The 24,999-nt window shown below is 35.8% G+C and overlaps 1 protein-coding gene across 5 annotated transcripts in view; it reads left to right on the forward strand.

The window, feature by feature from the left end:
* Positions 1-24,999, forward strand: part of CDK6 (cyclin dependent kinase 6) — a 1,418,406-nt gene that overhangs the window by 1,382 nt on the left and 1,392,025 nt on the right. For 2 of the 5 annotated variants that reach the window (XM_044067635.1, XM_044067637.1), the window contains exon 2: positions 1,606-1,958. In XM_044067635.1, the coding sequence (XP_043923570.1) occupies positions 1,669-1,958 (290 nt within the window). In that variant the 5' untranslated portion in view covers positions 1,606-1,668. Of the gene's footprint in view, positions 1-26; positions 489-1,215; positions 1,363-1,605; positions 1,959-24,999 lie in introns of those variants that run through there. The other 3 variants (XM_044067638.1, XM_044067634.1, XM_044067636.1) reach the window with 3 other exon arrangements.

Below are 24,999 nucleotides of genomic sequence, written 5' to 3' on the forward strand. Positions count from 1 at the left end.
CTCTCTGAAGGGGGGTCAAGTCACATTCAGCCAGCGTGGGAAAGCACAAAAAAGGCAGGGAAGAAAGAGGTTGCTGCAATACAAGACTAGAAGCCTCTCGGAGGGCATAAAAGGGAATAAAGACAACAGAAATGCAGAGCTAAAAATGCTCAACAATCTCCCAAGCCATAGGCATACAGTATCATCGCTTGCTAGAAGTTTGGGAGTTTAATATATGTGTGTGCAGCTTTTAAGGGGGGTAGCATAGCCGCCCAGTGTTGTCATTTGCATGAAGCTGGGCTGCGAAAAGATGAGTCCACCACAGGCAGACTGAGTTTTCTACCTGTGTGGGCCAGAATGAGAGAGCTGCCAGTCTCTGAAGATACTTAAAGCCTTTGTTGTTTTATATTAAGATTTACGGTGGTTTGGGTATTATCATTTATCTATTTAATTGGATTGCTATCTCATTCCCTATTGGCAGTTGCATGTCTAATATTCATTTTTATCAGGTAATTAGATTTGTTATTTATTGTTTGTTTTGCTGAGCTACTTGTAGTGTCTTAGTCGTGATTCTGAAATTATCCTATGGCAATTCTACTTCTGCTTTCCTAGATTTATTTCCCCCTGGGGACTATTGAAACAAACATTGCAGTTTTAGACACCTGCGATGCATTATCAAACAACAATGCGCAGCATTTGTCACAGATCAGATAATAACAAGTTATATGTAGCTTACATGTGTGTGAGGTTGCGAAGATGAAAAGGACCTAAATAAATGGATGTGTAGGTTAAGATGAATATTTTGAGAAACTACTTTATTACAATTTTGTTAGCGTGGTACTTCGGTTCAAGTCCGGTTATGGAACGGAGTGTGATGGAGGTTATGGATCCCTTTGATTTTTGATTGAAAGGATAATTTTTTTAATTGCAATGAGTTGCATATTCCATCGTGTTATCCTGGACTTATGAGGCAAAGAAGAGAGATACTGCGTTCACTTGTGGGGCAAATGGTGTGTTTAATGGGGTTAAAAAAGGTACCAAAAACACGAGGGAGATTGCAAGGAAAAGTACCGTGTGGAGGGTAGCAGCCACATTAGGACAGCATGTGCGTATTATTGCCATCACTGGCACAGCCTAGCGGCTGTTGGCTGTGTAGCCCGTACTTACCCAGTGGTGCGTACCCATTACTCACACGTGCTGGGGTGAATGCATGCGATCTCCATTTCTTTGGTATAAACACTGAAAAAAATCGGATTTCGTGCTAGAGGGTTATGACTGAATCAGTACACCCGCAATAAACTCAAATCTGTTTTCAGGACGTTCACTGTAATCATTTCAAGAAAGCCACCCGTTGCTAAACTGCTAGTACAGAAAAATATTGGTGTAAGTCACAGGCGCTCCTAAATTATAGGGGGCATGTAATTACTTTTGGGGAAACTTACATAAGACAGGAAAGAGAGAGAGTGGAAAGAGAAAGATCAGTACAACGCAGAAACATGATTATGCACATAAATTAATACGGTCAAACACTACTTAATTAGTGCATCTTGAATTGTTTGTAATATGCATGTATTTAGACAAAAGGGGAAATCGTTAATGCTTGGCGTTTTTTTTCTTGTTCTTTAGATGTGATCGGACGCTTGTTTGCTTCCTTGGTAAAATGGCATTGTAAGCACTTGGGTGGCCTGAATGAACTGCTTGGCAAAACCTGGATTATACCTTAAGTTAAAAACTGCCCCGCCGAAGGCGAATATGGAGAAGGAGAATTCGCAGGGCGAGCAGTATGAGTACGTGGCGGAGATAGGTGAAGGCGCATACGGCAAGGTGTTCAAGGCCCGCGATCTCAAGAACGGAGGGCGTTTTGTCGCCCTCAAAAGGGTGAGGGTGCAGACGGGCGAGGATGGCATGCCACTCTCCACCATCCGAGAGGTGGCAGTGCTCAAACAGCTTGAAACCTTCGAGCACCCCAACGTGGTCAGGTGAGGAAAGCTGAAAAGGGGGAATAAGTCTCTCTCACACGCGCATCTCCCGAGCTTCACCGTAGACCCACATAAGTCTAAAGAGCTGCCCCGCACACTTACACAGTTTTACATTCTTTTCCAGAACCGCACCGTATACACGCACACACATACCCCTGCTCTCTCTCACACACACACACACACACACACACACACACCCCTGCTCGCTCGCTCACACACACACACACACACACCCCTGCTCGCTCACACACACACACACACACACACACACACACACACACTGCCTCTCCAAACTGTGTACACATGCTTACACCTTGCTAAAGCCTGATTGGTTGCTTACATTTTTAAAGGGACCTTGTTATCCCCACCCCGAACATAGTTACTTCCTCTTGATCCTGGTAACATTATAACTTGCTTCTTATTTATTTAGGTATGTGTTTGTTTATATATATATTATTACAGTTAGTTTTCCTTCTAAGGCAGGTATGAAGTTGTCAGTCGCTTAGAAGTTAGCAAAGCCTCATTGTTTACATATTCACGTAACACTAACTGTACATTCTAAACTGGTTAAAGACCCTGAACCCTCTCTGTGCATCAGTGCTGCGCTGACATGAGATGACTGTGTTGAATCATGTGTGCGTCTTTCTGGCTGGATGGAGTTTGGTCTTTGTTATTCATTCCCCAAACACATACTTTCTTCCATTAGTTACTGGTAACGTTGTAACTTTTTTTGTTGTATGTTGTTTATATATGTATTTCCCTTTTAACTTAAGACGGCTATGAGGCTGTCAGTTAATAAACTTGGCTCACCGTCCTCCCTTAACACTAGCTGTATTTTCCCGTTAACACTAACTGCGTGCTGTAAACTCGGGAAAGTCCCTGCACACTCAGACCCTTCTCGAGGCAGCCAGCGGAGGTGAATTTGCTGCATCACATGCATTTCGGTCCAATCTGAATAATTATTATTTTGCTTGGAAATTATTGAATATGTTTCATATTTTCAAACTAAATGAGTATGTGCATTATATAATCAGGCACGTTAGCTCGATGTGGAGAAAAAGCAGCTAGAAGAAGAAAAAATAAACGAGTAACAGTAAATGATAAACTGTGGAAAGTAACTACAGTGCTTTTTAAAGCTGTAATACGTTTAGACAGTACTATTGTACAGGACAGTAGCCATTAATGCATTATCTACAGCAGTTTATGAACTACATGGAATGCCTGCATTTAGTAGTGGCCTTAGGTCAACTGGTACCCTAGGCAAAAGGGTTCCACGGCACTTCCCCCCGCACCACCTGTTGCCCCCATGCTGGTCTACCTACACCAAATAAATACTGAAAAAAGCGCCCCTGCTAGAACGGTGCTCTAGGCAGCTGCCTAGTTGGCCTATGCTGCATTATTCATTGTATGTGCAGGTTGGATAAGCTGTTGTGATTTGTCCACAGGCTGCTGCTTTAGACTGTCTCAGAAGGTATCAACCACATATGTGTACTATGCATCCCTGAAGTCTTCTCCTGCTTCTGAACCAGTTATCTCCTTATGCTTTGTTTCCTGTTGGGGGGGGGGGGGGCAGTTCCATAAACTGCACACAAACTGTTTTACACTTTTCTTTCAAATTATACCTTCAGTGTTTTTCAAATTTGTTGTCTTGAAGCTGGTAACTTCTTGCATTTTGCTGATTAAATACTACAGTAACATCAGTTGCTTAACAAGTTGCATTTGCTTTTTGGAAGACAGGCATGTAACATGTCTTCTGACACTCTGTTTTTGTATCTGTTTTGCTCAGTATCAGCATTATAAACTGTCTGTTGGTCTGTTGTAGGTTGTTACTGTATGGAAATAAAATAACCATAATGAGGAGATTTTAAAAACATACACCTTGCACATTCTGATATTCCCATTTGCCACTGTGTCATGAATAGAAAATTATCAGCTTTCTCAAACATTAATTTGTGCTATATGACAGTATACTTGTAGTACTATGGAAACAAAATTATCTTGATGGCTGTGTTGTGAGAGGGATATCATTTTCTAAGCGATGCCAATATTTCAGCATTTTGGCCTTAAATACATTCTTGAAATATTATGCTTGATTTATTTTATTTTTGTTTGTTTGTTTTGTAAAACTGTTCTTGAGAACTTGAGGAAGACATCTGTCCAACAATTCTAAAAGTAAAACTTTAGAAATATGTGGTGGGGAAAATGTATTGCATCTTATTGTATGAGTGGTTTATTGAATATTTTCAGTTTAACTATGAATGATTATATAGGTTCATAGGTTCATAGATTAGTACTAAGCTAACTGCCCTTGCGAGCCATTTTAAGCCTAGCCAATTATCCTGTGGGAGACTCAAACCCTGCACCTTGTGTTTGTAAGGCAAACACCTTAACCATTAGGCCACCCTCCCACCCCATTAGGCCACCCTCCCACATTTTCATTTTCTCAGAGCATTCTTGATAGCCCTTTGTTTTCTGTTTTCTTTATTAAGGATGCATTGAAAAGTTGGCATAGTGGTTAAGGTGTTCACCTTTTAAGCACACATGCAGGGTTTGAGCCTCACACTGGGTAATTGGTGGTGCTTGGAATGGCCCACAAGGACAGTTAGCTTGGTATTAATTAATGGGATGCATGGTTAGACTTAAAAAGGCCATTGTGGTCATTAGCTTAGTAAACACCTCTGAACCTTTACACTTTTTTCAGTTGGTATCAAACCATGTTTTCACTTAGATCTGTGAACTCAAATAGTAACATGTTTACCCTAATATAGGACTGGACTGACAGCTGGTGCAAGGACAGTGACCTCAAGCTGAACTGAAGAGATGTAACATATTTTGTTTCTGAACACCTGAAAGCCTGATAACTATTTCATGGGTGCCGTCTTGGAATGTGTGCTTCTATTTTGCTCCTGGAGAAAGAAGGAGCAGAGGGCATTGATTTCTGATTGTCTCTGACAGAGCAGTGAGTGTGTCTGTGTGGGACTTTCTTGACTGGTCTGGTTGTTGTTCAGGGCATCTACCAGAAAAAGGCTACAACCATCCTACAGACTTCTGCTTTATCTGGGACAAAACTGTTGATCACCAAAGAACTTGTGGCCTACTTTCTATTTTGGGATTGGTGCTAAACTAAATGCTAAGAAATGCATAATAGTATCATTCAGGAAGGCATCCAGGTCTGGTAACTATCACATTGATAACACCCCCCCTAAAAGTCGACCCAGTACTGAGGGACTTGGAGACACACATAGACAGTAATCTAGCCTTTGACCATTATATGTCTACAGTAGTTAAGAAATCATTCTATGTTGTGCAACTTATAAACAAAGGCATGGCATCTAGATCCAAAGAGGTAATTGTTCCAATGTATCCAGCATTCATCAGACCTATTACTGAGTAAGATACCCCCTTTGGTATGTACCTGACTAGACACATCCAACAAATTACACATCTGCAGAGGTTCCTCACTAAAAAAATGCAGGGCATAAGTAACATGTCCTATGCAGACCTCCTCAAAGCCCTATGAATGGATTCTGTCAGACCCCCATCCTAATGGACCTCTTATATATCTGCAAAACAAACAGCATCATAATTATCCATTCTAAAGACTTAAATCTTGTCTGTGATATAAATAGAACCAGATGGGTAGACAGGTTGCAGTCAGACACTGTCATATGGAACCTAGGGGGCTACTGTTGGTAATTATTTATTTATTTATTTTCCTCACATTAGTTCACAAATTTGTATATCTGGCTTGCTTGATTTCCAAAGGCGTTTACTGTATATCCAAAGAAGTCGTAATTCCCTTCAGACATCTGACCTATTATTTATATAATGCCCACATTTGGCATGTGTTTGTCAGAACACACAACTTATCTTGACAGACATTATTGATTTCTTACTAAAAAGATCAGTGGACACAATATCATCAGTTTACCAGACAGCCATCCCATCTCTTACTGGGTCTCTTATAAACTTGTCCATGATTATCTATGTCTGATGCTTTGAGCCATGAAAGACTTGACCCTCCTTGGCTTTACTATTCCTGCACAGAACAAATCACTCCTAAAATGCACAATTAAAATTCATAAACCTTAATCAATAGACAAATAGGGCATATTGATATGATATATTCATATACCAATATATCCATTCCTCTGAAATAAACTTCCATTACTTGTAAAATAGACTAGCGCCCTTCTCACACTCAAGGTAAACCTGCATAATTGGATGGGCAGTTTCAAATTCTACCCTGGTTCTCTCTTTGTTTTCTGTCCATGAGACTGGAGGGGAGTGTTGAATGTGGTCTATTCACTATAATTGTAATAGTTCATAGACTGAATGCATACCTTTGACTTTATAAACATATAACCTGTGAGATGTAGTAAGAAACAGCCCATTATAAATATGTGTTGATACACAGTGATATTTTGTCCCATGAAATTCTTAATATATAAAGTGGTCCTGTGGGATCGTGCATTCACTGCTGAAGAAGTGATCAACCAGTAATAAAGCCCACCGTAGTTGGGGGGGTCTTAGTTTAATGGTTTATGTAGAATATGGAAGGGGATATGAATACGTAGTTTAAAGATTAACATTTGAATTAAGGAAGCTGAACATATTTTTATTTAATGCATGTGATTACAATAAGAAGAGTGAAATATTAAAGCATACATTTTGTATATGTGACAGTTCTAATACAAACCCTGTATGAGCATGTTAATAGCTGCACAGAGGCAGCTGTACCCACTAGGAAGAAGTACAGAAATAACTTAAAAAAACAAGTCACCCTAGTGGAATCACACAATCAATAGGCTGTATAACAGGAGGAAGAAAATCATGGCAAGAATTAGGAGGTGCAGCACCCAGCAGGATAAAAGCAATCTCATAAAACTAAACAAACATCTCAGAGAACAAATAAAGTCTACCAAAGCCACATTTGAGGTAAGTTTAGCCTCCCAGGCCAAGGACAACCACAAAGTGTTCTTTAGCTATGTCTGCAACCTCAAAGGCAATTCACAGTTGTGTGCAGAGCTCATTGTAAATGGAGCCACCTGACAGGGTTACCACCTGTCCCTCTCTGGGCAATTGTGTCCTGAGAAAAAAACTAAAAAATGGTAAATGTCCTGACATTTTAGGACAAAAAAATAATTCATACGTTTTCTCTAATGGTTGCATAAAACAGTTATTTTGTCTCTGAAACACCTAAACATTGTATGAAATAGCATAAGCAACTCAAATGCTACACAAATAAGCTTTTATTTTGTCAAAAAAGTGAAGTTCTGCCTTTTACACTGGCCGTGGTATGTTTTGTCCTACAAAATTTGATGTTTCTACAAAAAGTGTCCCACTTTGGGCATTCGAAAATGTGGCAACCCTATACCTATACTGAGCCAGAAGATAAAGCAAACCTCCTGGTGGATAAATTCAGCTCCAACTTTCCCCCTCTTTCCCCTTCACCCATCCCTCAGGAAATGTCATCAGATATAACTCTGCCTACTATCACTAGGGAACAGGTCCTTAATGCTCTCTCTAAGACCAAGAACACTGCATCAATGGGGCCAGACGATATTCCAGGATGCCTTCTAAATAGCATGAAGCATGACCTATCAGGGCCTCTGGAATTACTATTTAACTGTAGCCTCCAAATAGGCTTTATGCCTCATGAATGGAGAAAGGCAATAGTCATCCCTCTGCACAAAGGTGGGACATCTTCCGACCCTGGAAACTAAGACCCATAAGTCTCACTAGTCTTGTATGTAAAGCCATGGAAAGAATTATCATGGAAACGATCAATAGAGATATAGTAAACTTTCAGACACTGGACCTAACCTGTTTGGTTTCGTCAAGAGTAGATCATGCCTACTCAACCTGGTGGACTTCTTCGAGAAGGTCACTAAAGCAATGGATGAGGTCAAAATCATTCACACTGCCTACCTGAAACTGGCCAAGGCATTTGACACAATACCCCACTTGAGCATTGTTGACAAACTCAAGAGGTTAGGTACAAACCCATATGTCACCCGGTAGACAGCCCAGTGGCTCACAGACAAGACACAGGAAGTTAAATTTGGGGAGTCCAGCAATACAAAGAGGCTAGTCACATGTGGAGTCCCTCAGAGATCAGTCCTTGGACCGCTCCTTTTTGGCATTTACTTCTCAGAAGTCAAGGCCAATTTCAATGGTCTCTGGCTGACTAAATTTGCAGATGATTGCAAATTAGGAGCTGTCAGTGAATCCCACACTGACGCAAATGTTCTCCAGGAGGGGCTGACACAGACAAACAACTGGTGTCAGAGCCATGGAATAAAACTAAATACCAGTAAATGCATAATAGTATCCTTTAGGAAGTCATACATCCCTGGTAACTATCATATTGATAACAGACCCCTTAGAAATGACCCAGTAGTCAGGGTCTTAGGGACACACATGGATAGTAATCTAGCCTTTGATCATCACATGTCTACAGTTGTGAGGAAATCATTCTATGTTGCACAACTTATAAACAAAGGTATGGCATCTAAGTCCAAAGAAGTCATTGTTCTACTGTATTCAGCATTCATTAGACCTATCACTGAGTACAATGCCTGTTTTGGTATGTACCTAATCAGAAATATCCAACAACTGGAACATCCACAGAGGTTCCTCACTAAAAGAATACAGGGTGTAAGTAAAATGTCCTATGCAGACTGCCTCAAGGCCCTCTCCCTGTATTATGTCTCCTACAGGCTTTTGAGGGGAGATCTATGCCTGGCATACATGGCATTATCAGACCCCACTCTGATTGACCTCCTGCATATCCACAAAACAAACAGTGCCAGAATTACCTATTCTAAAGACTTAAACCTTGCCTGTGGTATAAATAGGAACTGTATGGAACAGGCTCCACATCCACGTGAAGCAGAGTTTCTCCCTAACCCAATTCAAGTGCAGTTTGGACAATTGGATGAGAAACCATAAATTCTTCCCTGGTTTGACACCTATGTCTCTAATGGACACAGGCAACGTGTAAATGGCTCATCTCCCAAGCCCATGCTTACACTTATCAAGAGTATCAGAACTTGTCAGAGATTTGGGGTGCATGACTAGACTTAAAAAGGCCCTTGTGATAGTTTGCCCAGTAAACACATGTGAACATATGAAATGTAATGTGTATCAAACTGCTAAGTCATGTATGTCATAGATTTTTTTTGCAATTCCTTTTTAAGTTTGAATTCACTGCAGACTGAATGTTTTTATACACAATAAATCAGGAGTCAACATAAATGGCAGCTGTATGAATTTTGAAATTTTTAACAGTCATTACAGGTATCAAAGGTAAAAATATAGGGGCCATGGCTGAAGTGATCTATTCTCAGAATATGAAACAAAGAAAAAGGGAAAACTCAAGTTTTTATTTGATTCCAAGTATTGCATCTGTGTGATTTGTTCCCCACTCTGAGTATGCTGCTATTTTCATTCAAAATGCCAACACATTCTCCATTTTGCCAAATAACACCATCACTTTTTATTATTTGACTCCTCTATTCAGATTAAAGACCAAATCATTCCACAAACTGGGAGTCCAGTACTGTGATAATACTTAACTTTTATTTCAAATATATATAAATGCAACTGTTGTCTCAGCTTATATCAGCTTCAGGTTTGCTAGTTTTGTGCCCTTAGGGCACTAGGTTTCTTCACCTCCGAAGCACGACCTTTCCTTATGTATCCTAACTCAAATCCCTCAGGTCAGAAGTTTTTCATTTTGTACAGTCTTCTCAGTTTTATCTTGTATTTAGATCCAACTGTACTTTTGCTGCAAAATGAAATATAGTATTTTTTTATATTATAATGTTTAAACACTGAGACGATGAATGATGAAGTGAATTTTAAATATTTATTGTGAAGGATTTTTAACATTTTCTGTTCATTGGTTTGCATGCTAAGTATTATCATTTGATGATGGGACAAACATTTTCTTTCAATTAGTGTGCAGTTTTCTTATTCAAAACTAGTATTTTGAAGTAATCCATTGCACTATTTACTTTTATACTAGTTTGAAGTAAAAGTTATGCTTTATCACAGATCCTGATTTCCAATGAGCAGAATAAATTCTTAATTTTGATCTGTTGACATAATTGTCAGTTTGAATTTTAGCTGGTTTAATGATAAATTATGTTTTTTCAAAGTTGCCTAGAATATAAAGTAGCCAACATTTCATTTTAAGTTAGGAATAGAACAAAATTGGGAAAGCAATGAAATTCATAGTCTTTGTCATCTGTAATAATGCTCTTTTGGGGAAAAAGTATTTTTTTAAAAGTGACAATGCATACTAAAAACCATTAGAAGATCTGGTATGCTAATTTAAGAGACATTTGATTATGGAGCCAGAAAGGCAATTCCTAATGGTCACATATTAGTTCCATTAAATTAAATTTACATGGAGTACAGATGTTTCAAACTTTTCAAACAGTGGAATGAAGAGTCTTAAAAGTAAAATGTGAGATAGGCAACTGAGAGTAGTGAAATTGGAGAGCTCCATAAGCTAGTATAATAATATAGGAAAATGTTACTATTTTCAAGTTTAGAAACATAAGAAATCTATAGATAAACTGCTAAACTATATAAATTTTGGTGGAGATGTACAAAACTTTTCGTGTCAAGTAACCTGGAGATATACTGAGTCACCTAATATGAACAAGTCAATGAATTGTCATCCAGATGCTGCTTCGAAAAAAGAACTGCAATTGATGACATCTACCTTACAGGAGCTATCTTTGAAGATGGATGACTTTAAAAATGACTTGGAAAACCTCAAATTAAATTCTCAAAAACAGACTGATACTCTTAAGGAACTATTATAACAACACCATACAAAAATAACAAATATAGAGACTTCTCTAAATGATATTGAAGGGAGACTCAAAGAGGAAGAATTCCAAAAAGAATTTATGCTTAAACAGAATACATGGCTGCTTAACAAAATAAATGACTTAGAAAACAAGGAGAGGAGAAACAACATTAGGATCTTTGGTCTGCCTGAAAACACGGAAGGAAAAGACATTATTTCATTCTTAACAACCTGGATTCCTGAATTTTTAGACTTAAAAGAGGGACTTTCATTTGGAATTGAAAGGGTGCATAGAGCATCTCTCAAAGTATCAACTGATATAGTACATCACTTGTCATCTATTTTTATTTAAAAAAATAGGGTTTCTTAAACAACTGAGAAACAGTAATGATTTATTCAGAATGTTCAAAGAGCCCAATAATTCTTCACAAACAAAGGCAAGTCAAGATGGGTTACTGTTTACATTATATATAAGTCAAACAAAGCAACATATAATACAAACATAGAAGTTTCTATTCCCCTGCTTGAACTCAATGAGTAGTTATCTTGTTCATTTTTCATTGATTTTACTTATAATAATTTAAATAATTAACTAATTCAACAAGGTACCATTCATCAGAGTTCAGACTCAAATGTAACAAATTAACATAATATATAATAGCAGTAACAGTAGAGTATTTTGAAAAAAAAATGCTGTCATGGAGACTAATGCCTTCTTCAGTTAAAGTATGATTTAGAAATGTCATATATGTCCTGGTTAAATAATAGTAGCAAGCTCTTAGTACAAATGTCATCATTATTCTGTCTAAATATAGTTAATATCAATTATGGCAGGTATCATAGCTTCTAGTGCTGTTTGATCATGGATGCAGCTGTATCTGGCAGCTAGTACAAATGTCATTATTATTTTGTCTAAACATAGTTAATATCAATTATGGCATGTATCATAGCTTCGAGTGCTGTTTGATTAAGCCTGACATGGTGTGTGTGGATGCAAATGTGTCTGGCAGCTGTTGTATGTTGCCATTTCCATCTCCAGGAAGTTGTGGGTTGTGGCTTGTGATTGAGGTTTACTGATGCTTGTGTATTAGGAAGAGACATTTGGTGTTTCAGCCTGGATCCAGGGGAAGGGGTGGATAAAACTGTGATTTGGGGTATTTTGGAAGAGAATAGTTTGTTTTTACATCTGCTGAGTAAGAGGTGGGAAGACTGGAAGAATGTGTTATCTTTTGTTGTGGCAGCTTGTTGGGAGGGTTTGTTTTTTTTTTTTTTTGTATCTGTTTGCTCTCCGTTCTTTTCCTGGCTGCTGCCTCACAGAAAGGGAAGGAATTTAGACTTAAAGTTGCAGTGAAGTGAAGCTTTGCTTCATGTGCATTGTGAGCCTCTGGTATGCAGTACACAGACACACTAACAGAAACAGATGCTCCCAGGTTGCTATGGTAATGAAGACAGAGTGAAGATAATGCTTAAAGGCTCTGAGGAGCCTCAGAGATGATTCTTGGCAATGAAGTTTCTGGTTTAAAAAAAAAGAAAAAATATATAATAAAAGGGCTGTTTTAAACCACATGTACACATATTGATGGTCTCCAAGCACTTCATTTAGCTAATTAAGTTGATTCTTGATTAAAAAAATAAATAAATAATAAACACAATTTTATATTTAAAATGTATTTTGGTCCAAACACATTAAGGACTTAGATAAGAGTGGAAGTCTGATTTATTGTGAAAGGCTAAGAGCACTTGGTCTTGTGCAGTACCCTTTGCAGTGGTCTGGGAGTTGAGCTTGCTCGGATGTGTTTGGCATATGAGGATAGCTGATTCTAGGGGTGTTTGGGGTTGCCGGGAAGTGCTAGAGAGTCATCAGATTTCCTTTGTGGAAATATCTGCGGGAATGGAAGGTGTGTTGAGTGGTTAACTGGCAGAGTAGCCACTGCATGGAACAGGCTGGTAAAAATGGAACAGGACAAATATTGGTTTGGATATTTTAAGAACAACCTGGAAACACACCACATGAACTAGTGAATGGTATTCTGGCAAAACTGGATGGGTATTATTGCCCATGCTTGAAGTACTGATATGTGTGTATGTAAGGATGAAAATATAACAAATAAGAAACTAGAAGGGTCTCATAATTTAAAGTCTATGGACTGTATAAACATGCTTGGAAGGAGCTAATAATAAGAATAAGCACTACAGCTTGCGGTCTCAAAAGTAACTAAGCAACAACAAAAAAAAAAACACACACACTAGTTATGTAATTTATGATTTTAGTAAATCTAGACATAAAATATATAATCGTTATATAAGATGAAGCAGTCTGCTGAATTTAGATATTAAAGACAGGATTTAATAACATGGGCTTGTGTATAATAACACTACTGTCTTAACCTGTCATAAATGACATATACTACATTGAACATCGAGGGGAAGCATGATGATTTTCTTATATAAGTAAATATGCATAACAAGTCATGTAATTGTTTTAACTTGAATTGTAGTTTTTGTAACCCATCTTATCCATATATAATACTTAACCGGTTACCAAGGTAACTAATGCTTTATACATGACAACAAACTGACAAAGTTGTTTAAGAGAAACAATAGAAGCCTGAACTTGAAATGCCACAGAATGTAACAATCATATTCTGAACAAATGCTATTAAATTGACAATAGACACTCAGTTTAATAACATGGGCTTGTGTATAATAACACTACTGTTTTAACTTGCCATAAATGACATACACTATATTGAACATCAAGGGGAAGCATGATGATTTTCTCATATAAGTAAATATGCATAACAAGTCATATAATTGCATTAACTTGAATTGTGGTTTTATAGCCCATCTTGACCATACATAATACTGTTACCAAGGTAACTAATGTTTTATACATTATATCAAACTGACAAAGTTGTTCAAAGGAAACAACAGAAGCCTGAACTAGGAATGTCACAGAATGTAACAATCACATTCTGAACAAATAGTATTAAATTGACAATAATCACTCAGTTTAATAATCACTTTTCTGATTATACAAAATATAATGTTGCCATTTAAATCTAAAAACTTTCAGTATATGTCATAAGATGGCAATTTATAAATATGGAAAGGGAATTTGTAATCAATCACAATAAGTGCATTTTTTGTTTTTTTACTTATAATTTCACTCATTTTATAATAAGAAATGGCAGATAATGAAAATTCTTATGTGTAGGAAATGGGGGAAAGAGGGATGCACTGATAATTAAAATGCACTAACTTTCATCAGTGTTGTTGTCTGTCTTTTTGACTTTTCCCGGTTAGGGGTCACCACAGCGGAACTCCAGTCCACTAATAATTGGCAGTAGATTTTTATGGTGCTGAGTTGTCAGCCTGATGCCCAACATTCAGTGAAGACACGCCCATTCACACATGTCTTTTGGAGGCCACTCGACCATGGGGAGGACATGCAGACTCCACACAGGGGGCACTCCAGCTGAGAATCAAACAGGAGAACCTCTTGCTGTGAGGCAACAACACTACTGCTGTATCACCGCTGACATAAAACAAACTTGATGCTCTAAGTAAGTTAGCAACAAACAAAGTGGTTACTTAAATGCTGGTAAACAATGAAGTACAACTTCTGATATATCCAGTAAAATATGTCGTACTGTAAACATTCGGTATAAATATTATTGCCATCTTTTTATATTAAGTAATACATTTTGAAAAACCATCAATAAGGGTGAATATATTAAATAACTGTGTGCTATAATCTCATACTTTAATATGATTGAATTGCTTGTCATCTATCTTTCATGTAAATAATAATTGCTTATACAATAAATATACATTTATATTGTATTAGAAGTCTGTCTAATCTACAGTAGTACTATATCTGTTCAAAATAATACAAATATTGCTTATTCCTATTACAAATATTCTCCATATGTTAATTCAATTTATGGAGCTCAGATGTTCTGGATTGTCAAGGTATGAGTGATAATCTGACAGACTTAGGTTTATCCATCAGATTAGGAATGATTTTCATTCCATGGCTAGTGCAGATCTTAGTTTTGTTAACATTTATTAATTTAAGTTTATTTTGCAAAACATTTTTAGTATGCCTGACCAAAACATTACTTTATTGGTAAACACTCAAAGTTTAAAACTGATAATTTCCTTTACAAGCACAAACATATACTTTATAGTTATCAGAAGAAAATGTTTTATAGTCACAATAAAACAAAAAATACATAGTCTAAATAAACTAAGATGGATTTAACTTTATTATCTTTAAATACTAATGGCTTAAACAATCCTAGCAAGAGATCAAATCTACTGAAATATTTAAAACTGAACAAAGCACAAATTGTCTTCCTTCAAGAAACTAATTTCAAAACAAATAACAATTACAAATGGAATCCTAAGGAATATATGAAATTGGCACAATCCACTTATAAGACAAAGACAAAAGGGGTAACAATTTTATGGAAAACAAATGTGATTAACTCAGAAATCATTTGTAAGCATGAAGATAAAGAAGGCCTTATGACATTATTAATAGTTAAATATAATCACAGAATATGGACTCTAGCCAATCTATACTGCTGCCCTGGCATAGGAACATGAACTGTTAAAAGCACTCAGATTTCATTTCCAATAATTATAAGGGCAACTTAATATTAGGAGGAGATTTTAACTGTATATTTGATATTTCTGAAACTACAAATAAAAGACTGCTGCATGCATCTGCTGTATCAAAAGCTTTAAACAAGTGGGTAGAATCATTTCATCTTGTAGATACTTTCAAATTCAAAGAAGATAAATCTTTGTTGTTTTCCAATCAACATCACAGATTTGGTATCCAAACTAGAATAGGTAAAATATTTGCTGCCCATGACTTACACTCTAAAATCATTAATTTCTCAATCACTCCCTGCCCCTTTTCAGACCACAATTCATTGATACTAAAACTTCAAAAATGGGCGCAAACCATTATTCTTTAAGTCCAGAATTCCAGCATATATAACTAAAATTAAAGAGTTCAAACCCTGGTTATTATCTGAATTGCAGTTCTTCTTAGATATTAAGTACACCACAGAGATAAATAAAATAATGATATGAGACTCATTAAAAGCTTACATATATGGTAAACCCTAACTTGGTATTAAAAAAAATTCGGAGAATGGGATTCTGAATTATTAGATCTACAATCCAAACTTTTGTCATTAAAAGCTGAAAAAAAATAAAAATCATTTGGAGATGAAAAAGAAAGTAGACTTATTAAACAATGAATACAATGGAATTCTAACACAAAACTAGTTTAGCTTTAGAAAAACTAAAAATTAATACCTTGGCCACTTCTCCCAAATATCTATATAATTTATCCACAAGAATCAAAATACAATCAAAAGCTAATAACATTAAAAGTATCTTCCATGAAAAGAAAGGGAAAATGTGTTGCATGTAGGTGAAATTCTTGATGCCTATAGAAATCACTGTATGGAATATTTCCAAAAAGAAAAAAATATATATCGATCAATTAAATCTAGATGAAAATGTTCTAATATAAAAAAAAAACAGAAGCATTAAAACTAGATCTGCAAGCACCCATATCCTACAAAGAAATTACAGCTACAATAAAATAAGGGAAAATAATAAAGCTCCAGGTATAGATGGCATAATTATGGAAATATGTGAACTTTTTACTTCAAAGATGCTATCCCTGTTCCATAAAACTCTATTAGAAATTCATTCACAAGCTTTAATACCACCCTTTTGGAGATATTCCTTAATCACACCAATCCTAAAGGAAAACAAATCCACAAACCTCTGTACTTCATGTAGACCTATATCATTATTAAATAATGACTATAAGATATTTATGACAGTATTAACTAACAGAATGAAAATACTATTATCCACAATACTAAATAATGATCAAACTGGATTTATATATCGTAGACACACACATGACAATATTAAAAGGATCATTTCTCTTATAGATTATGTTAATAAAGAAAATAAAGAAACACTCATAACTGGCTTAGATGTAGAGAAAGCCTTTGATTCCCAAAACTGGGACTTTTTCTTCAAAATCCAAGTGCTATTTGAATTTCATGCATCCTTTGCTCATCTCCTAAAGAATATATATACAAATAATTTAGTGTATGTCAAGTTAGGTCTTTTTACCTCTAAATCTATACATATAACAAAAGGCACTAAACAAGGATGTCCCAATTCACCAATTCTATTTGCTCTGGCTATTGAAATATTGGCAGATTCAATTCATAACAATGTAAAAATCAAAGGAATAGATGTTTATGAACAATACAATTCTAAAGTAATGCTATTTGCTTATGACATATTACTAACATTATCTAATACAAACGAGACATTAGAAAAATTAGATATATTGACAAATTTCACATGACTTCAGGAGTCCATTTCAGTAAATCAAAATCAAAATGTTTATTTTTAAATAAAAAAAAGAAATTCAGACTAAGGGGATCACATCATAGGGAAACAAGAATCTACCTCAAAAGATCTAGGAATTGAGTTATGCAAGGATAATAATGAATTAGTCTCATAAAACTACAATAATATCATCAACACAATTAAAATCTCTGTGGAAAATTGGAACAAAATAATATTAACATTTGAAGATAGACTGCAGTCAATAAAATGGTTTTACTGCCCAATATCCTATACAAAGCCTTGGCAATACAACTGTTACCAGGAAGGAATATACTTAAAGAAATAAATTCATGCCTAATAAAATTGTTATGGTTTCCCAAAATAAACAGAATAGCTTTAATACATCATATCAGACCATGGAAACGGAGGATTAAACTTTACTGTTAAAGAAACATATATAAAACTGTCAATATCTAAAACAATCTCAGATTGGATAAGTCCAAATTCCTCTGCAAAATGGAAAGAATTGCTAACTGTAATATCAATAAATAAATATGATTTACAAAAAAATTCAAATAGCAGATAAAAGCAATTTGCCATGGCATATTGTGTATTAGTATGCAGTATAACATAACTAAACCCACTAAAACTCGTATGATTAATTATTACATTGACTCATTTAGGAAAATTGTTAATGCAAGTATAGATTTAAAAATCTGGTTTGATCTTTTAACACTATTTATAGTCACAAAGAACTTTCCACATAAAATATATAGAGAAATTATTAATCCCTGGGAACAGAAAGGATTTGTTTGTTGGCTCCAACATATCAAAGAACTAAAAGTTTTAGATATGCAAGTAATAAATACAGCATATAAAATTCCACAACAGGACTGGCTAACTTTATAGAGTATTATGTTATATTCACAAGATTTAAGTAGAATAATTAACAATTCTTCATTTAAAGAAATATTTAAATTTACAAAATACATATATGAAATCATATATAATGACTTTGACATGGGAAACAGTATTTCAAAATTTTACAGACTATTGATAAACTATAAAACAACACCCAAAACCTCATATTGGAAATATATAACAAAAGGACATTCAATACAGTTAACTGAAGATATTAAAAAAATATCTTATTGATAAAATATACATCCTTTACACAATACTGGAAAGTCTTTAATTGGAAATACTTGCACAAAGCATTCTTAACCTCAGACAGAATCAGTAAAATTAGTTCTTCCTTAAAACGAATATGTTGGAGATGTGAGCAAGTACACAATGCAGATTGGAACCACATTTTCTTTGATTGTGTTAAAATTAAACCATTTTGGAATGGTATTAATAACTTTCTACAAGCTTTATTTACTGAATCATTTTATTTAACTAACGCTCTTGTATGATTAAATGTGAACAAAGGTCTTCATTTGAATAGGTCAAACATGTATCTAGTATGGACTATACTTGAAATTTCAAGGAAGTGTATAACAAGAAGATGGAATACAAACACAATACCAACTTTGGAAGACGTCTACAGCCTACTGAAGACCAAGCATTATTGGAAATTAAAATTAAAGAACTAACAGTTTATCCAAAGCCATTTATCAACAACCCTTGTGGAAAAGTCTTATCATTGATTGACACTATACAATAATTGATCAGACAGTCTGATAATGGATTGGACATATTTATAAAGTAACTGTATGCATTAAGATCTGTTATAGTGTCAGGCTAATGTAAGTAGTGTACATAGTTATTTAAGATGTTATGTATAAATACTATGGAATTCATTCAAATGTATTTAAAAAATAAAAAAAAATGAGGAAAAAAGTAAAATGTATTAAAAGGAATCAGGGAAGCAGATTATCAAAGGACAATATTATGCAAATGAGTTTAGAAAACTCTCCGCAATTTTGACAAACAGAAACATGATTCCCATAATCTCTGAAACTGAAAACACCACAAACGTAAACAAATGCTATAAAGCAGTTTGGAAAACACACACACATTCTTTTGTTTTTCCCCTGCACTGTCCAGTAGAGGGGCCTGCCCATTTCCCAGTTTCTATATATATTAACTTTAAGGTTGGACTAAGTTGGTGAAAATGAAAAAAGGTCAAAATTAAATGAAAAACATTTCCCTTCTGCCAGTGTAATATAGCCTCCAGTTTATGACTTTGTCAGTGCTAACATTCCCTTAAACTTCACACTCAGTAGAAATGATCTTCCTTGCATGAAATTCAGGGCATCACTGTAGCATGACTTCAAAATTGTATGTTTCCCTACATGAACACATTGACAAAGACATTCAGGAAAAATAACTGGAGAGCTGTAACAAAATAAAGTGGTGTATTTTGCATTTCAAATGATTAAAACTCACATAGTTACATTCATCAGGATATATGCATATAGTGCCATTGTGTTTCTGAAAAAATCATGATTTGGAAAATACATCATGAAATAGTGAGAGAAGAAAACAAACTCAAATATATGCCCATAGAAGTAAATAAGGTCTTAAAGGAAGATCGTAAGCACTAGAAGGAAAAGTATCTAAACAAAGAGAAAGTTGTTGCAGAAGTCAAAGGCTGATGAAGAACAATTTTAAGGCAATAAAGACCATAAGTACAAGAGGTGCTCTGCTCTGCTAATCAATATTATACTGAGGTTATGGCTAAAAGCATACAGAAGTTAGTATGCAGTTACATATGTGTTTTGTAGAGCTCCAATAGAGACAAAATAAAATTGTAGTTGTGTTATAAAGTGTATCATACATGAGAAGCAATTTTACTACTCCAGGGAAAGAGATGTTGGCATTTCAACTAAACTATCTTACCAAAATGAGCACCTGTATTATTTATTTATTTACTTATTGTAACAATTGACAGTTTTGTCTAAATGAAGTTACTTTGGACTTCCTTCTTAAGTAAATTTCATAAACATTATGCCAGAATACTTCTTACGTATCTGAGTGCTGTGAGCTGATGATTTTAATGTCTGCATTTTACATTCAGCTGGACTGGAAAACCGAGAATCTGGAAGTTCAGCTGAATTATTTTTATTTTGTTATTTTCTCTCATTTGAATTACTTTGCAATTATTTGAATTCTTTCCTTGACATAATTTCTATTTAAATGTCCATAGTAGTGAGCAACTTTGCATATTATTCCTCTGACTGCTGTGAGCCAAAGCTGTTAGTCTTTACTTTCTACAGTACGTTGTTGGAGGACTGAGCACTTGGTGTTTCAGCTGAAATGATTTTATTTTGTTATTTTCCAATATTTTAGTTACTGTGCTACTATTTGAGTCATCCCCATACCTCTCAACCTCTTAGCACAAGAAATCTGGACAAAGCCTAAAATAATGGTGGGACAAAGGACCAATAATTGGGACAGATTTTAATATTGCTCTTATAAACTTAGACGGTTGGTAGAATAACAGAATGTGTGTCTGCATGCACTTTATGAAGGATATGAAATCTGAAACTCAAATGTCTGTAATTGTTTAGTGAATTCAATCCTCACTGATGTGTCAGAAAACCAAAAATTTTATGAGGAGCAGCCCAAAAAATATTAAACAAAAATTTGGACATTCTGCAAAATTCTGGAGTTGTGAGGTATGGCTACTCCCTTTATGTTACTTCTGTTTAAATTCCTGTGGTAGTAAGCAGTTGCAAGCTGTCAGTGACCACAACGAAGCTTAGCAATGTGCAGGCACAAAGTGATTCACATGATCAGGAAAATCAAAGAGATCAACAGAAGAGAAAGCTAATGGTCAAAATATAAATTTATTAATAAATATATTGTCAGTCTCCCTATACAAATGTCAGCACTCTAATTGCTGTTTGCAAAAGCCGAAAAAAGACTGAAAACACAGAAGATTGAAACTTAAAAATTACTTTTCTCCTTAAAACTTTTTTTTTTTGCAAGGGGGGCAAGCCCCTCCTGTACCCCCCCCCATGTGGAGGCAAGCCCCACACCCCCAAACTTATATATACCAACTCTGAGATCATCATATCTCAGAGAAAAGGGAATATTCTGAGAAATGGCATCTTGGACTTGGTATATGTAAATCTGTTCTTTTCGGCCATTCAGCCTCTATATTTAGGGACTCACTCTAGTGGGTCCTGGCATTTTAAATGGTTACCATGCTGTCATGCTGAATAAGACAGAAACAGTTATGCATTGCTCTTGGTGTTATCCCTTATAAAGAATCTAAGTTTGATTTATAACCATGGAGCAAAGTTCATGATAGTTATTTTTTGCTGTTCTTTGTTAAACAATTGTTTTGAGCAAGTCAGTGTTTTCCAGTACAATTTTTATTTAGTATCTGACATTATTTTCCCGGTCCCCTTCAATAACACACATCACACCAAATGAAATTTGATGACCTTTATTAGATTTCCATAACATAGCTTTGATCACCAACTTTATTAATTATAACTATTCACGATAATTGATTCTAAATACAGCATAACATCCTTGTAATGTTAATCAGGGCAGCGTACCTACTCACTCTGCCCCAATAAGCAGCATCCATACCTCTACTCACTTACTTTACTTAAGAAGCGGCGTCCCATCTCACTTCATACACCATTCATTGTAATGTTAATCAGGGCAGCATACCTACTCACCTTGCCCAACAAGCAGGGTCCATACCTCTGCTCACTTACTTTACTTATGAAGCAGCGTCCCAACTCACTTCATACACCATCCATTGAATCACCTTCCACCAAATAAGCACCATCCTTACCTCAGTTTTCTTATCTATTCAGCAAGCTTCCTCCAACTACTCATTTCTTTTCCCCAGATCCTTGAAATGAACATCCAGACATCAGAGGGGCAACAGAAGAGGGCAAGACTATCCCTCTTCTCCGCCTACCCTCACTGATAACATAACCCTACACCCCACTAGCAAAAAGAGGGAGGGTGGGTGGTTAGCAAGTTCATGCCAAAATGTGATTGCTTAGCCCAACTACACTAGACTAAACCTCTTAAGCCCCTCCCCATTGTTATCTCATTCCTCCCAACCATCCCTGACTCCACTTAACCCTTTAACCTCCCCAACCCACTTAACTCCCCTTAATATTAACCTAACCTCCCCCATGAAGATGTCCTGGGACAACTTAGTTTGTTGCCAAACTTCATTTATTTTTGAGATACTGAAGAAAGTTTATATTTTATGCATTAGGCATCAACATTAACCACATCTAAAGACTTTTATTGTTTTTACACAGTTCTGTAATGGGTATTTAGAAATCTGTACCTAGTTACAATGGCTCCATAATAAATATATATTAGTTTTGCTATTTTCGTAATAATGCAGAATTAGTATTAGTATTCCTTTGCTAAAATTTGCCTTTATTAGTTTAATTCAAATCTACACTAGTGCATATTTATTTTTTACATAACTAAGGTTTACGTAACTAAATTAAAACATATTTGACATCATAAACAATTTGTAGAGGATAGTTAATAATATACTAAATCTGATCTTATTGTTCAAATGTAAAATGGAAGAACTTTTATAATTGTACTTTTGAAAACCTTTTTGAAAATACATTTTAAAACTTTGGATTTATTCAACATTTTGCAATCTTGTTAGAAAAAAAGAATAAAAGTTTGCATTGATGGAAGAATTTTTATAAGAATGCATATGTTTGAACAGCTTGTATCAAATTTTAGGATTCATATTCCAAATTGCAGAGAAAGACAATTGAATCTAACAGTAATTGCTTAATTATAGTTAGGTCAGCTTTTAAAAAAAAATATGATTATATAATGGGATAATGGGGTGGACAGAGGAAAGAATGCAGCACTGTAAAAAGCCTGAATTAAATGGTGAGTTGGTAAGGGTCAAGGAGCACATACTGTGATGTTAGTATACAAATAGGTACAGGACATGGAATACAGAGTGTGAATTAGTATACAAATAGGTAAAGGACATGGAACACAGAGTGTGAACTAGTATAGGTAAAGGACATGGAAGACAGAGTGTGAATTAGTAGACAAATAGGTACATGACATGGAATACAGAGTGTGAATTAGTACACAAATAGGTAAAGGACATGGAACACAGAGTGTGAACTAGTATACAAATAGGTAAAGGACATGGAACACAGAGTGTGAACTAGTATACAGATAGGTAAAGGACATGGAACACAGAGTGTGAACTAGTATACAAATAGGTAAAGGACATGGAACACTAGGTGTGAACTAGTATACAAATAGGTAAAGGACATGGAACACAGAATGTGAATTAGTATACAGGTAGGTGAAGGACATGGAACACAAGGTGTGAACTAGTATACAAATAGGTAAAGGACATGGAACACAAGGTGTGAACTAGTATACAAATAGGTAAAGGACATGGAACACAGAGTGTGAACTAGTATACAAATAGGTAAAGGACATGGAACACTAGGTGTGAACTAGTATACAAATAGGTAAAGGACATGGAACACAGAATGTGAATTAGTATACAGGTAGGTGAAGGACATGGAACACAAGGTGTGAACTAGTATACAAATAGGTAAAGGACATGGAACACAAGGTGTGAACTAGTATACAAATAGGTAAAGGACATGGAACACAAGGTGTGAACTAGTATACAAATAGATAAAGGACATGGAACACCGAGTGTGAACTAGTATACAAATAGGTAAAGGACATGGAACACCGAGTGTGAACTAGTATACAAATAGGTAAAGGACATGGAACACCGAGTGTGAACTAGTATACAAATAGGTAAAGGGCATGGAACACCGAGTGTGAACTAGTATACAAATAGGTAAAGGACATGGAACACCGAGTGTGAACTAGTATACAAATAGGTAAAGGACATGGAACACCGAGTGTGAACTAGTATACAAATAGGTAAAGGACACGGAACACAGAGTGTGAACTAGTATACAAATGGGTAAAAAATACGGAACACACTGTGTGAACTAGTATGCAAATAGGTAAAGGACACGGAACATAAGGTGTGAACTAGTATACAAATGGGTAAAGAACACGTAACACACGGTGTGAACTAGTATACAAATAGGTAAAGGACATGGAACACAGAGTGTGAACTAGTATATAAATAGGTAAAGGACATGGAACACAAGGTCTGTCCACAGTGGTGGTGCTGCGGTAGTGTTGTCACCTCACAGTAAGACGCTGTCCAGTTCGATTCTCAGCTAGAGCGTCTTCTGTGTGGAGACATGCGTGAATGGGCGTACCTTCGTTGAAGGTTGTGCGTCAGGGCTGGTAACTCGGCACGTAAAAATCAACTACCAATCATTAGCAGACCGGAGTTCTGCTGTGGCGACCCCTAACCGGGAAAAGCCGAAAGACACAACAACAACATGGAACACAAGGTGTGAACTAGTATACAAATAGGTAAAGGACATGGAACACAGAATGTGAATTAATAAAGAAATAGGTAAAGGTCATGGAACACAGAGTGTGAATTAGTATACAAATAGGTGAAGGACATGGAACACAAGGTGTGAACTAGTATACACATAGGTAAAAGACATGGAACACAAGGTGTGAACTATTATACAAATAGGTAAATGACACAGAACACAAGGTGTGAACTAGTATACAAATAGGCAAAGGACACTGAACACAGAGTGTGAACTAGTATACAAGTAGGTAAAGGACACAGAACATAAGGTGTGAACTAGTATACAAATGGGTAAAGGACATGGAACACAGAGTGTGAACTAATGTACACATATGTACATGACATGGAACACAGAGTGTGAACAAGTATACAAATAGGTAAAGGACATGGAACACAAGGTGTGAACTAGT

Source organism: Protopterus annectens, chromosome 3.part1 (genome assembly GCF_019279795.1).
Source record: "Protopterus annectens isolate FY-2018-M chromosome 3.part1, PAN1.0, whole genome shotgun sequence".
Lineage (NCBI taxonomy): Eukaryota > Metazoa > Chordata > Ceratodontiformes > Protopteridae > Protopterus > Protopterus annectens.